Genomic DNA, 14828 nt, shown 5'->3' on the forward strand with positions numbered 1-14828 from the left:
CACCTACACCCTCCCCCTCAACCTGCTTAGAGCAAGCATGTGTATGTGTGTGTGAGTGTGTGTGTGTGTGATGTGACTATGAGTTCGATGTGTGTGTTCCAAGGTGTGTTTGTGTTCTAGGGAAGATGAGGAGTGGTGGTGGGGGGGTTATATTCTTCACCTGTGATTCTGGTATGGTGTGTGTGTGTGGTGGGGGGGGGGGGTCATACTGGAAAAAAACAAAATGACTGCTGGGGCCGCGAACCGAGCCGGCATCAGGCATCGCTAAGGGCCAGCGTCCAATCAGAGCGCCTGTCACGTCTGCACTTGTTGAATAAATGACCCCGCCTTGACAGGAAATTCCAACAGCAATTTGAATTCTGATCAGGCTTGGAGGAAGTGGAAAGAATAAAAACACATCAATTATAATGACAGGAAGTCGCCATCACATGGCAACCAGCTGTTGCCAACAGTGGGATCAAGGAACTATGAGAAGACTGGAAGAAAGAGGATTTGTTTCTGGTGCGAATAGAGCGAAGAAGGGGTTTTTTTTAGAAGAAAAAAAAACACGAGTTCAGGGAGGATAAAGTAAAACAAAACAAATGATTTGCAGGATTTCCCATCAAAAAAAGAAAAATTTGAAATAGTTTTCCACCAGACTACACATGGGAGGGGGGATGGGGGAGGGGGAGAAAAACAAAACTTATGCTTTGTATTACAGCTACCAGAAGCGTTATGCAAATAGCGACCAGCCCTTGTTAAGGGCTCCCTCCATATGGAGATGCTTAATGCTTTTCTGGAACCATCTGCATGTTTTAAACCAAAGCTTGGCTCACTGAGTCTGTAGGATGCAATCAAATTAGCCCGGCGCAATGAGAGCTCTGTTTTAACAAGGTCATAAATTCAAAGTAATAATACAAATATGATGCTTTAAATATAACTGCTTTAAGCCGCCTGATTTTGAGAACACAAGCAAAAAAAAAAAGAACAGTTGCGAAGACTACACGTGTAGATATGGGCGGATATGCATAATGCTTTACTGGAAACAGTAGAGAATACTTTTGCAGCCACTATATTTAAATGTACAGTGACATTGTTTAACTTAATCTCTTGCACAAGAGGAACATCTGACTAATGGCAATGCTTCATCACTTTAAAAAATATATATATATAATGCAGATAATGATTTCAAAGATAAGATCATTAGTTGTGTGTAGCATGTGTACATAAAAAAAAAAAAAACAATATCTTAACCTGAAGAATTTGTATCTGAAACTGGCCACGCTAAAGATGGTTTTGGCAAGACTCAATGAAGATCTGTTTCCATTAGGGACCAAGACCTACAAAAAGAAAGAATGAAAGAAAGAAAGAAAGAAGGGCATGAAAAAATAGGTGAAGCTCCCTTGAGAAAGCAGGAGAAGGCGGACCAAATTCCAGGTGATGTTCTCACAGAAGCCATCTTGAGTTACATCCGCCTGCATCCACTTAAGGCACAAGTGAATGTGGTTACTGTTCTTGTGAAGTTTAGTGGAGGGCCACTGACAGGTGGGCATCTCCTTTCAAAGAGCACTTCTCTGGCTCTCACTGCCTCTTAGGTAGAGGAGGGCCGCTCTTGTCAAACGGATTCTTGAGTAAAAAAAGATTGTCGCCCCGATGAAGGTTTCTAAGATTCTCATAGAAATGAGTGAAGGATGGCACTCCTTTCCTGAATGAACGGTGGATGAACAGATGCAAGATGTCTTTTCAAACTTCATAAGAAAGTTCATTTGAGAGGTAAAACTACTGTTGTCTGTCAGGTGCTGTGCAATCAGTACATCATTGCACACATTGCATATTACGTCTTGCAGTATCAAAACCTATCAACCTGTGTATCTGTGCATCAAATATCTATCTACATAGCAAAAACAAAATCCTTTTAAACATATTTAAAAATCCTATTAAAGGATCACATGTAAACATTTCAAAATCCTTCTGCACCGGACAGAATCAATAGAGCTTACATCTCTCCAAGTGCTCAAAGTGCTTTTCAAGAAATGACTCACACTCACTCACACACACTTACACACACTCACTCACACACACACACATACACACACACACACACACACACACACACACACACACACGAACGCACGCATGCACGCACACACGCACACACGCACACACACACACACACACACACACACACACACACACACACTTACACACACACACACACACACACACACACACACACACACCAGTGACAAAAGGCAGCCAAGGGAGGCACTGATCAGTTGGCTGGGAGCAGCTGGACTACATTCTCCTGCTCAAGGACACTTGAGCACAGAGCCAGAGGGAGAGGGATGGAGCCCCTCCGGAGCCAGACGAGCGCTGTGTCCCTGAATCACTGATGCTCACCCAGCAGGCAGACGAGCGCCGTGTCCCTGATGCCCACCCAGACGGTGCCCTTGCATGTGGCACTGCGTGCGCAGCTGTTCCCAAAGCACTAATGCCAAACTCCAAAATGCCATTTACATACATCGTGGTTCAATTGATTCAAAATGGACAAGCAAAAGCACATTTTACAAAATGCTAAGCACACACACGCATAAATGCAATCCCCATCGAAACAGATTTTGCCTTTGTCAATCAACAACGTACAGGAGACACCCACACTGATGCTGCTGACGCTTTAATGACTATGTGTGAAACGCCATGTTATAAACAACTAGTGCAGTGCCCGTAGGGGGTAACATCTATGACAATGACTGTTCTATGACTATGACATCATTAACAAAAAAGTGTCCCGATGTATCTGTTGTAATTCGTTTGTAGGCCTACTTTGTTTTCTCATTATTGCAATATTGTTGTAAAATGGTGCTGCTCCTTTAAGAGCCATACGTACAGGGTGGGTGTGGCAGAGCGAGGATGAGAGAGCGAGAAGAGAGGTGATTCTGTGGAATGGTTTTTGTGTGAGCGACCGGAGAAAAACATATGTGCTGTAAAGTTATTTCGGTGTGTAGTGAATAAATCCTCTAACAAAGAATACAGTGGCGTTATTTGCTAACCAGCAGCAGAGAGTAAGAGTACGGGAATTTGTATTGTTTGATTGTGACATCACTACCCATAGTGCCGACGGGACGGGAAACGATAACCTATTGTTTCCTATGGGAAACGGTAAAATACAAATATCTCGCGAACTATAAATTCAAAAATCTTCAAAATCAAGGATGCACAGGTTCATGACATGCGTAAGCTACTTGCGAAATATCATAACTAACGTATCTACCGTTAGGGAGATACGCCCTAGACAGACTGACACTGACACACACCCACACACAGAGATTCCTGGATTTATAGATAGATGTGGTTGCAAAAAGCAAAGACCAGAGTGATGAGTGATTCCAGAGAGTCCTATCCCAATACTCTAAGTAAGATGTCTTTCACAGTAGGTGCAAGACTCTCTGGCTTGTAGGCCTCTCCAGGTCTCCGTCTAACCATCAGACGACCATGTGTTGGGCAAAGCTGAAAATTGGACTCATCAGAGAAGACGAACTAGAAGACCCTCCAGTCCGCTTTTTTCAATCCTTATGGTCTTTTACAAACCTCAGCCAGGCAAAGTGCAACGTTGTCCCGGAAGAAAAACTTGCTTCCTTTAGCTCTGACAATGTTACCCAACTCTGAGAAGTGTTTTTTCCAGCAGGGCAATGCTCCATGCCACACAGCCAGGCCAGTAAAGGTGTGGATGGAGTACCACCAGATCAGGACCCTGTCATGGCCAGCCCAATTTCGAGACCTGAATCCCATAAAAAAACTCTGAAATGTGATCAAGAGGAAGATGGATGGTCACAAGCCATGAAAAGAAGCCGAGCTGCTTGAATTCTTGCGCCAGGAGTAGCATAAAGTCACCCAACGGCAATGTGAAAGACTGGTGGAGAGCATGCCAAGACACATGAAAGTTGTGATTTTAAATCAAGGTTATTCCACCAAATATTGATTTCTGAACTCTTCCTAAGTGTAAGCATTAGTATTGTGTAGTTTAAAAATGAATATGAGCTTGTTTTCTTTGCATTATTCGAGATCTGAAGACACTGCATCATTTTTGCTATTTTGACCAATTGTCATTTTTCTGCAAATAAATGATCTAAATGACAATATTTGTATTTGAAATTTGGTAGGAATGTTGCCAGTAGGTTATAGAATAAAACAAAAATGTACATTTTACTTTAACACATACCAATCAATAGTAAAACCAGAGAAACTGATAATTTTGAAGTGGTCTCTTAATTTTTTCCGCGGCTGTATGTGTGTGTGTGTGTGTGTGTGTGTGTGTGTGTGTGTGTGTGTGTGTGTGTGTGTGTGTGTGTGTTTGTGTGTGTGTGTGTGTGTAACTAGTATTTCCCTGTAAGTATAAAGAGAAAGGTAACCTTATGTACAACTTCTCACCACATAAAGTCACCTTGGGAGAAGAGTGTCTGCTAAGAGAGCAGGGCACACTCCTGCTGTGAAGCTGGAGTGAGTTCTTACCTTCAGACTGATGGGCTGCCAGTGGTGTCTGGGTCTCTTTGCAGTAGGCCACCACCTCACGGGGAAGGAAGTCTACTTGTGTGATCTTGGAGGCCCCAAGCCTGTGCATCCGACGCCTGTGCACACAAGGACAAAATGGCTACTGTGTGAGGACAGCGGCTGATGCCTCATGCAGTTTCTATGTGTCCCCATCACTCTCAAACACACACAGCGACACAGGCAGACATTTCATTCACCATGAATATTTAATTCATCAAAAATATTCATATACTGTATAGTAACTGTTTATCTATAGTAACTGTCACCAAACAGAGGGGACACAGAATTTACAAATTTTCTTTTGACTTTGGAGTTCCAGTTTCTCTCTGCAAGGCTCTTTGCATATACTACACAAAATCCCTGAAAAACACTGTGAGTGCATGAGTGTGTGTGTGTGTGTGTGTGTGTGTGTGTGTGCTTGCGTGCTTGCGTGCGTGCGTGCGTGTGTGTGTGTGTTCTGTACATTTATATGTGTAGGGGGCATTGCATAGGGTGGGGGGGGGGGGGCTTTATTGCGGGGCTTTATTGCGTAACTTAACTACTGTAGATGTTCCACTTTATGGGGAAAAAAACAGAACAGAAGCGTGAATGGAATGGTGGGGGTGGGGCTGGGGGTGGGGGAGTTAGATGTGAGAGAGGAGTGATGGAGGATGCTGAGGAGGCAAAGGGAGAGGTCTATGGCGGAGAGAGGAGGAGGATGCTGAGGAGAGAGAAGTCATGGAGAATGCTGAGTAGAGAGGTCTATGGCAGAAAGAGGAGTCATGGAGGATACTGAGGATGCTGAGGAGAAAGGAGTCATGGAGGATGCTGAGGAGAGAGGTCTTTAGCGGAGAGAGGAGTTATGGAGGGTGCTGAGGAGAGGACTCATGGAGGATGCTGAGAAGAGAGAACTCATGGAGGATGCTGAGGAGAGGGGAGTCATGGAGGATGCTGAGGAGAGAGGAGTCAAGAAGGATGCTGAGGAGAGAGGTCCATGGCAGAGAGGAGTCATGGAGGATGCTGAGGATGCTGAGGAGAGAGGTACATGGCAGAGAGGCTATGCTGCCACAGAGACACCAGAGGCACCGAGGGAGCATAATGTATGCATGCAGCCCTGCAGCGGCCTAGCGTCTTTAAATAGCACTAGAGACTAGCAAGGGAAGAAAAGAAAAGGACCATCTGTACCAGCATTAACCTTCAGCATTAACACGTCTGAGGGCGGCCATGAGGGAGATGAAACAGGGACAGATAGGAGATGATAGAGGGAGAAGTAGAGATAAACAGAGTGAGAGAGCAAGAGAACAGATAGAGGATAAACGAGATAAGAAGGAGACGTGTGGTTTAAGGGGAGATGTCGGAGGAAGGAGACAGAGAAGTGTGTGTGTTGAGAGACGGAGTGTCTGATGGCGTGAAGGGAGGGATATACAAGGAGGAAGGAGTTACAGTGAGTGAGTGAGAGGGAGAGAGACTGATGGGGATGACGTTGCCATAGAGATAGAAAATATGCTGATGACACAATATGAACGATACTGATAGGGGACTGGAATAGACAGCAATGACATAAAGTGAGGAAGTGAGCAGACGATGACATAATGAGAACACAATAGAAAGATGAGAGAGTGATAGAGAAAGAGAGTAGATGGATGAAATGAATCAAAATACAAAGAAACTTTGATGCCGATGAGAAAGAGAAGGACAGAGAGGGATGGAGAGAGGACATTAGAGTTGGATGAGAAAGCGGCATTTGACCAGAATGAGAGAGAGACCGAGAGAGACAGAGAGACATTGAGGTGGAAGAGAAAGAGAAGTTTGACTAGAAAGAGAGACAGACAGAAAGAGAGAGAGAGAGAGAGAGAGAGAGAGAGACAGACATTGAGGTGGAAGAGAAAGAGAAGTTTGAGCAGAGTAGAGAGAGAGAGAGAGAAAGAAAGAGAGAGAGAGAGAAGGAAGGAGGTACCCGAGCTCAGAGTCTGCCTGCAGCTGTAGCACAGAGGGGTCAGTGTCCCACTGCAGGGTCCTCAAGGGAGCAGCAGGGGGCGCCACACAGGGGAGGGAGAGAACATGCCAGATTAGCCTCCTCACGTACACAACACACACCACACACTCTTATACACACACTCTAACACACAAATTCAAACACACACACACACACGTACATACACAATCACATACAAACATTTTAACACAGGGGACAGAGAAAACTCCTCTTGTTCACAACTTATGCAAACACACACACACACACACACAAACACACAAACACACACACACACACACACACACACACACACACACACACACACACACACAAACACACAGACACCAGCTTTCTCATCTACACACAGACATACATTCAAACAAATCACATACATATAAATATCACCCACATACACACACACACACACACAGCATGCACGCAAGGATTCCACAGACATAAGCAACTAAACCCAATCCATATGCACAACACTATACAGAACACGATGCGGTTCAAAGGTCAAAGATGACATCTATATACATTAAGAGCAAAAATGCTATTTAATGGCGATGGCCAAGGTTATGGTTCAGAAAATTATATGCAAAGACAGATTTCTTTGAGATCTCTAGAGATCACTTTGAAGCGAATGGAAAAATTAAACAATGGATGATGCAGTATGATGTCAAAATGTCATGAGAAAAATGCAAATGGTTTATTATATATAAGTATATTCGTCTCTTTTGATAAAGCTATGTTTGTTTCATATAATTAACTACTATAAAGTTAAATGTATCCTGCTTAGGAGGTCAGATAAAGTCATATAGACCTATCTATCATAAATATAATACTGTATAGTGGGGGTCCATTGTCTTGAAATAATCTCTGGGAAAATGCACAGATGTTCTTTGGTTCAAGGTGGCATGGCAAAAGGCTTTCAGATTAACGTAGCAGATGTAATCATCTCCACATATCATAATAGACACCTACTGTGTCACACAGGTACTTTATGCCATGTATCAGCACAGGATACATAGGGGTGCATAGGGGGGCACTGTAGCATGTCTGCAACAGCATATATGAACCCACTCACTTCATATATGACCAAGGCCTTGCCATGCAACTAAAGAGGATGCATCATGTCTCAGGACCTGTCACTTTGAAAGCCATTGCAACAGTAAAAACCTCACATAACCTGTTAACCCAAACAGCCTGAGGTATAATGGTGAAGTGAGTGCTGTAAACGATGCCTTGCGAAGAGGCCAAATGTCTCAGTGCAGCAGTAGTCGCGTAATCATTTGACATGCCCTTCACCCGTCCTCCTCATTCCGGAATCATCCGAAAAAGCCGCAGCACTCAAGTGTCAGCCCAAGATGCGCTCTTGTTTTCACTGAAGGCTGACACATCTGAAAATGGCACTGTCATTCACCTTCATGGACAAATGGCTTTTTTCCCCTGGAGTTTATCCATGCAAGAGGTAATCTCTCAAGTCACCGCTGAACGGTGGGGACATCAAGCAGGCATCAAGCAGCACTCAAACCAAGACTGCGAGATAAACAAGTCCGCTCTCTCTTTCTTAAAAAAAAAAACACACACAGCAGCATGTGTATTTTTAACACATTGCTTCAAAACTGCCTTTGCTTATTTTTATGCTGAGCAGTGTCTGTGTGTGTGTGTATGTGTGGTGGGGGTGTGTGTGGTGTGTGTGCGTATGTGGTCCTGCCCAAAGCGTCAAGCCTCTCTCAAAATACATACCTTTTATCACTCTTTGTCTCGGTTTTGTACCTACTATAGCCCCTGCTGCCTGCCCTGAGAGAGGAATAGAGTTTAGAGATGGGAGAAGGGACAGAGAGGCTCTGCCAAAACGCAGACGGACTAATGAGAAGCTAGCCTTCACTTCTCTGCTAAGTCTGCTAAGATGGCCACCGCACCGCTGCACTGCTCAAACTCCAGCAGGGCTCTAAGCTCGAGGCGAGCCATGCCGTCTCTGTCTTGTAGCGCCAGGGTTCTTCTGGCGGGTGCAGGAGGAATCCTGTGTCACCTTGCATTAGCAGTCAGATGGGGAAGGCTGTTTCATTTCTGGCCTGGGAGGCCTGGGGTATATGACAGCATCACAAGACCCACGCCCACACTTACCCAAACACACACACACACACACACACACACACACACACACACACACACACACACACACACACACACACACACACAAACACACACACACACACACACATACACACACACACACACACACACTCACACATACACACACACACACACACACACACACACACACACACTTACCCACACTTACCCACACACACATGGACACACACACACACACACAGCTTCTCCAGATGCACTTTTTTCCCTCGTTCTGTGGGTGACAGCAGCTAGCGTGGGCATTGTATGGCACGTCACGTCAGCTCAGCGGTTGAGCACAGAGGGTGGCATCATGAGGGCCTGTAATTACACAGCGACCTCTCTTTCTCTCCTCTCGCTCTCTCTCGTCCTGTCTACACTGTGCCCACAGGCTTGGGCACTGCCCAATGTCTGTCCTGCGAGAGAGATGCTCTGCCCTGCCTTCGCTGGAGGCTGGAGTGTGAAGTGAGTCTTTAGAAAGACTTTATGAAGATGTTTGTCAGCGTGACATTTGTTGAGGCCTCTAGTTGAGATTGTGAGGCGTTAGGATAAATGAGAACTACTTGAGAGCCTTACACCATGAATCTGAACATTCCTAACCTGCCTGTAATTGAAGACACATTTCAAAGTGTTTTGGGGGCTTTTAGCTCCAAATGCATCATGCTAGAGACTGAACTGATGACATGCATCAATGACTTTTACAGAAACCAAACACAGTGACATATGTCCTTACCTATATCTGGAGTTCCCATATAACCAAACAGGGAGAGAAGAAGAGGGCCAATGGTCAGAGAGAGGGCCCTGATCATTCAGTTCAAGTAAGATTGCAAGTAAATTCATTGGTTCTCTCCATATCCTTCCAGCCAAATAGCATGTGTGTTTCTGAGTGCTACTACCAGGGACAGGGCAAGGCTAAGGTATCTACAGACTCTCAGAGAGCACCCTTACAGAGTGTTCTACCAATGCCCAGTAGAGCAGTGATCATTTGTATGAGATGGTTTATAGTTTAAAGCTGCTAAAAGTGAAAATGTCTTGGGGGCACTTCAAATGTCTTGAGTTTACATTCTGATGGCTAATAGATGCTAGGACAAGTACACAGTGTCTCTGGGACTCTCCAAGGCTCTTTAATGAGAGAAGTTTCTATACTGCCTGATAGTTACTAATCCGGAAACTTCCAATAACACAGACAGCCTTTTTTTGCCAATTACTTGACATGTTCCCTGCACATTGACCAGAGCTAGCTGAATCTAACAGTGGCTAACTTCAGCGAAGGTCGGCAGGACATGCCTAAATAACTTGTAGCAGCTTTAAAAAGCCCAAAGCCCAATGAAACACACACACACAGCTAGGGCGTAGCAGATGGTGAGGTGAGGTTAATTCTTCCTAATCAAAAGGTCTGATGTAACAAAAATCAGCGCAAGAGGGTAAACATTGAGTGTCACTCTTGGTTCATGTGTATATATGTTTTTGTGTTATTTTGGCGTTCCCATGGTAACCAGAGAGCATCATACCTGCCAGCCGTGCCCCCATCCACAGAGTCCTGACTGCCGGTCTCACTGGGAGTGCTCATTTTGGAGGGGGACATGGGGGTGGGCACTGCAGAGAGTAAACAAACATAACAGGGCATCAGAAGACAAACCGATATGATGTGTGCAGCACTAGAAAGAGGACATTGGAATTGGATGAGAAAGTGTCATTTGACCAGAATGAAAAAGAGACAAAGCGAGACAGACAGAGAAGACATGGAGGTGGATGAGAAAGAGTAGTTTGACAAGGAAGACAGAGCAAGAGACCGAGACAGAGAGGAATTGGGAATGATGACTAGGACAATGACTAGGACTACACAATAACAAATACAACATTTTCTACTGTGATATATGAAGTATACTTGCTGTTACGCCTGCTAAATATAGGCAGTCATTGGTAGTCAGTGAATCTGAATTGCCATAAGGTGCAGTTATCCAATATTTTCCCTGAGAATTGGACCATGTGGACAGGCAATGGTGCAAGCTGAATTACACCAGCACATTCATGACTTATCACTCATTGTGTAAATAATAATTACTTTAATTACATTAATGACACATTGAGCATGAGACTGCAACAATGTAACCATGGTAGAAAAAGAAATTCATAAATAAACATAAATATTATAGGCTGTTATAAAAAAAAAAGATGATCCTTCTACCACCTGTCTGTATGCCATTCTGCTATGTTTCCACTAGGTGTCGCTGTAAGTGGGATGCTATCATGGCATCGGCAGATTCCGAAACGCCCGATCAGAGAGCATCCTAGCAACTCCTGAACTCAAGCGCATGAGTACACATGAAAACTTAACAAACACACACTTCTTCATGCACACACTACAATTTGCAGTTATGATTTATTGATAATTCACTGTTTGGGGAGCTGACCTAAGAGGAGCACTAAAAACACCACAGGGAGAACAAAGTATACACTGGATTACTCCATGTATGCATGAAATACAGTGAAAGGTAGGTATTGGGGTGTGGAGGGGCTCAGATGTACCTAAGTTGGGTTCAGGGGAGATGCCGATGCTTTGCAGTAGCGCCTCCGTCTCCCTGCGCTTGCGGTCCAGATCGGAGTCCACTGGGACCACCTCTGCCTTCTGCTGTGTCTCCAACTGTGCACACACACACACACACACAATCACACAAGCACACACAGACACACACACAGGCATTTTTGAATTTGTATACATACAAACCAAACTGACAGACACTCATAAGCATCTCACACCCAACCCAACCACAAGAACTCATTAAAGTTTAACTTCACCCCCAGCTCCATCCACCGCATAATTTAGAGAAAAGATAAAAAGTGGGCAAAGGGCTGGGGGTGGAGGTAGGGCTGTTGGTGGTGGGGGGGCTAAAAAGGAAGGAAGGGCGTTTACTCTCTGTGAATGATGAGCGTATCCTCCTGTGAATGATGAGCGTATACTCCTGTGAATGATGAGCCTCAGTCAGCACATGGAAATAAGACTCACAATCACAGACGGGGTGGGGGCTGGGGGCTGGGGGAGGTGGGCCACCCATTTCATGACATACTAGATAACTCCCAAACGGCTACCTTTACATCAGCATTGACCTTTGAAGGTTCAGGATGATTTTAAACAGTAGATGGTGTGTTGAGCCAATTTCAACCCATAAAATGCAGACTTTTATAAGTACTAACACAAGCATTGATGTGTCCCCACAGCGAAACTTTATTATTAATTAAAACACCAACAGAAAGGCGAGCACACATTCACATATTATAATGACATCCCACTATAACATCAACCGAAACAATATTCAGAGAAACACATGTGTGTGAACGTGCATGTAACAGACAAAGGTGCATAAATACAAACATAACATAGAGACACAGGCCAAACACACACACACACACACGTTTTAACATCACGCACAAGCGCACAGGAAGGTATACAGACAAGCATGCACACACAGGCAGACACCCACTTAACACAGCACATATGCACGTATAAAAACATACCATACTGGCTCAGACACAGACACACCACACAGTATGTGCCCCCCACAAACAGTAATTAAAACACAAACAGGAAGATATACAGACTGGCACCCACACAAACATATGCTCCTGATACACATCAAATCAAAGCATACACAATCATGGTCATAGACACATAAAGACACAGACAACACAGATGTTCAATTTCCTTCACATCCACAAATGTTCTCTCTTGCTTTCCTTCAGCTGTCTGTAAGACAAAGCCAGAGAGGACCTCTCACATACCTCTTTATTCTTCCTCTCTTCCTCCTTTCTTTTCTTCTCCTCCCTGATTTGAGCCAAGCGCTGCTTCTTGCGCTCAAGCTCAGCTTTCAGGTCACTCTTGTCGGCCATTTTGTCCTGCCACGTTTGGGAAAGAGGGCATGCAACAAACAAGGATTTGCTTTATCGTACACCTCACACTTCTCTTTGGACAAACTGAACTAAAACAACTTCACCTGAACAAGAAAAGCAGTCCAAATGCTCTAAGCAGAGACTTATCCCATCCCTTATAACACACTTGTTAACACTAACACCTCCTGTTATTGCTGATCATGGTATTCTACATTTCTGACATTCAGTCTCAATGCTGTAACATCACAAAGGTAAGAGGCCCAGAGTGTTGGGTACCAGCTTTGTGTAGTTCTCCAATTCAGGTAATTAATAATGCCTTTTGCTGATCTACAGACTACGAGTTATGCTGTTGGTGAAGAGACAGAGATCAAGATCAGTATTTACAAATGTCAAATGACAGATCTTATATCAAATGATCGTATATAGTTCTATGAGGTTAAATATCCTAATTTTTATAAATATTTTGTAAATGAATAAGTAATATTTTGTGGATTGGTGACAGACAAGACAAATCTGAATGTATATAACACAGAGATTTGAAAGAACAAAAAATAACACGATAATGTAAGACAGGAACAAAACTTTATTTAGGCAAATGACAGAATAACATCACACATAAACACAAAATGGCCAAACAATTATGAGAGAGAGAGAGAGAGAGAGAGATAGAGAGAGAGAGAGAGAGAGAGAGAGAGAGAGAGAGGGAGTAGGCTATGTGTGAGTGTAAGGGTAAAAGAGAACTGAGGGGCTACTGTAAGTCTTCATACAAAATGAACAATCAAATATCCCCCTTGTATTTGCTTACTAATTAATCACTAAAAGGCATTTCCTTTTGAGTATATGAATATAATCAGTTCTGAACAAGCAGTAAATTGGGTCACGATCCTTAAGGCTAAACCTAACGTCACTATTTTGTTAGCCTCACGTTCAAGACATTTAATTAGCTAAATTTGGGAGAAAGGGTGTCATATGTATACATGACGCTCAGTCAAACATTTTTCATGCCAAATTCGTCATGCTTGCATGTGATAGTTCTAGATACAGATGTTGGTTATATTTATAGTTAGCCATCGCTATGAATTATAATAAATACATTTGACATGTCATTAAAGCATAAAAGCTGCCAAACGTGTTGACATGAGCAACTAGTACCTCTGGTGTCCCACCTGCCATTATAAACGAGTGATGTGCTGTGAAATCCATTTACATGCTTATTGCTAACTAGCAGTTGACAGGTCCTTCTGAAATGAACATGACGTCATGTTTGAATTTGCAACCCTGTTTCATAGAAAATGCAACATTGCCATAAGACTGGGACCCGAGAATAGAACAGAACGACACACGTTGGCATATGAAAAAGGTGAACATAAATGTCATGGTTACACTATACGTCACCAGAAAGTGTGTCATACCTGAAGAGTCCCTCCGGATGTGCCCTTCTGCAAAGATGCTGTATCACTGCTGCACAAGACAACCGCACCTCCTTCGTATTATAACAACATTATAACAGTGTATTATTAAAACATACCGAGAGCCTAATCTTGTCTGTTACGTCAATCACACCAACACGACGTGAATGCAAAATATTCTTTGCAATAACGGAAGGCAACCTACATTGCAGAAAGGTAGTGTTTGCCAAACCAACGAGCCCTTTGCCTGATTGGTAGGAAATCCCACCTTCCCATCACACATCAAATGATGCCGACGTTCCGTTGTTATTTTGTTGCAATGCTGCCATCTACCGGTTGTAAGGTGATTACAAATCTTACTACCTATTTCTGAAAGGAAATTTCTTGTCAGTAGGTCCTAAGATTTCTTACTGGTCTGCTGTTACTTTTTAGAGAAAGCGTGACAAGAAGAAAAACATACTGTTGGCCTAGGCTAACTGAAATCCGAAAGAAAGAACAACAAAGACGATAATGAAATTAAATAGGCTTCTTTGTGTATTAATATTACCTGGGCTATTTCACTATTGACGCCTGTCTAAGAACTTAATTGTACACAAGGTGCATAGACTTATATCACCCAGCACTGATGATCCCAGAAGATGCACTACAAGCACTCGTTTCTAGAGATTTTAGAAGTTTGCTTCTCTGGTCTCACATTCAATATTGCAGGCTACACATGATCCAGTTAATGAAGGCCTAGAGAATACCTGTGTTTCTTACTGCAGAACTCTAATTCTTTAAGAAAAAGGAGAAAGAAAAATATAAAGGCTAGGTTACTAGGGGAGACTTTTAGTTGGGATGAAACCATTGGAGACATAGAAAAAGAACATAAGGTGCATTTTTAAAGGTGACCTGTAGAGGGAAGCAAGTTACAA

General features: G+C 43.4%; 1 protein-coding gene across 1 annotated transcript in view; it reads right to left on the reverse strand.

Annotated features, from left to right (window-relative positions):
• dync1i1a (dynein cytoplasmic 1 intermediate chain 1a) overlaps positions 1-14190 on the reverse strand; it is a gene marked incomplete at both ends in the record, with an annotated part of 69112 nt that extends 54922 nt beyond the window's left edge. The window contains 8 exons of the mRNA XM_080838111.1: positions 4489-4604; positions 6464-6523; positions 8231-8284; positions 10114-10213; positions 11147-11261; positions 12398-12511; positions 13918-13966; positions 14120-14190. Coding sequence (XP_080694237.1) covers positions 4489-4604; positions 6464-6523; positions 8231-8284; positions 10114-10213; positions 11147-11261; positions 12398-12511; positions 13918-13966; positions 14120-14190 — 679 coding nt within the window. The remainder of the gene's footprint in view (positions 1-4488; positions 4605-6463; positions 6524-8230; positions 8285-10113; positions 10214-11146; positions 11262-12397; positions 12512-13917; positions 13967-14119) is intronic.
• Positions 14191-14828: the final 638 nt, after the last annotated feature.

The sequence above is a fragment of the Sprattus sprattus genome (genome assembly GCF_963457725.1).
Source record: "Sprattus sprattus genome assembly, chromosome: 4".
Taxonomy (NCBI): Eukaryota; Metazoa; Chordata; class Actinopteri; order Clupeiformes; family Clupeidae; genus Sprattus; species Sprattus sprattus.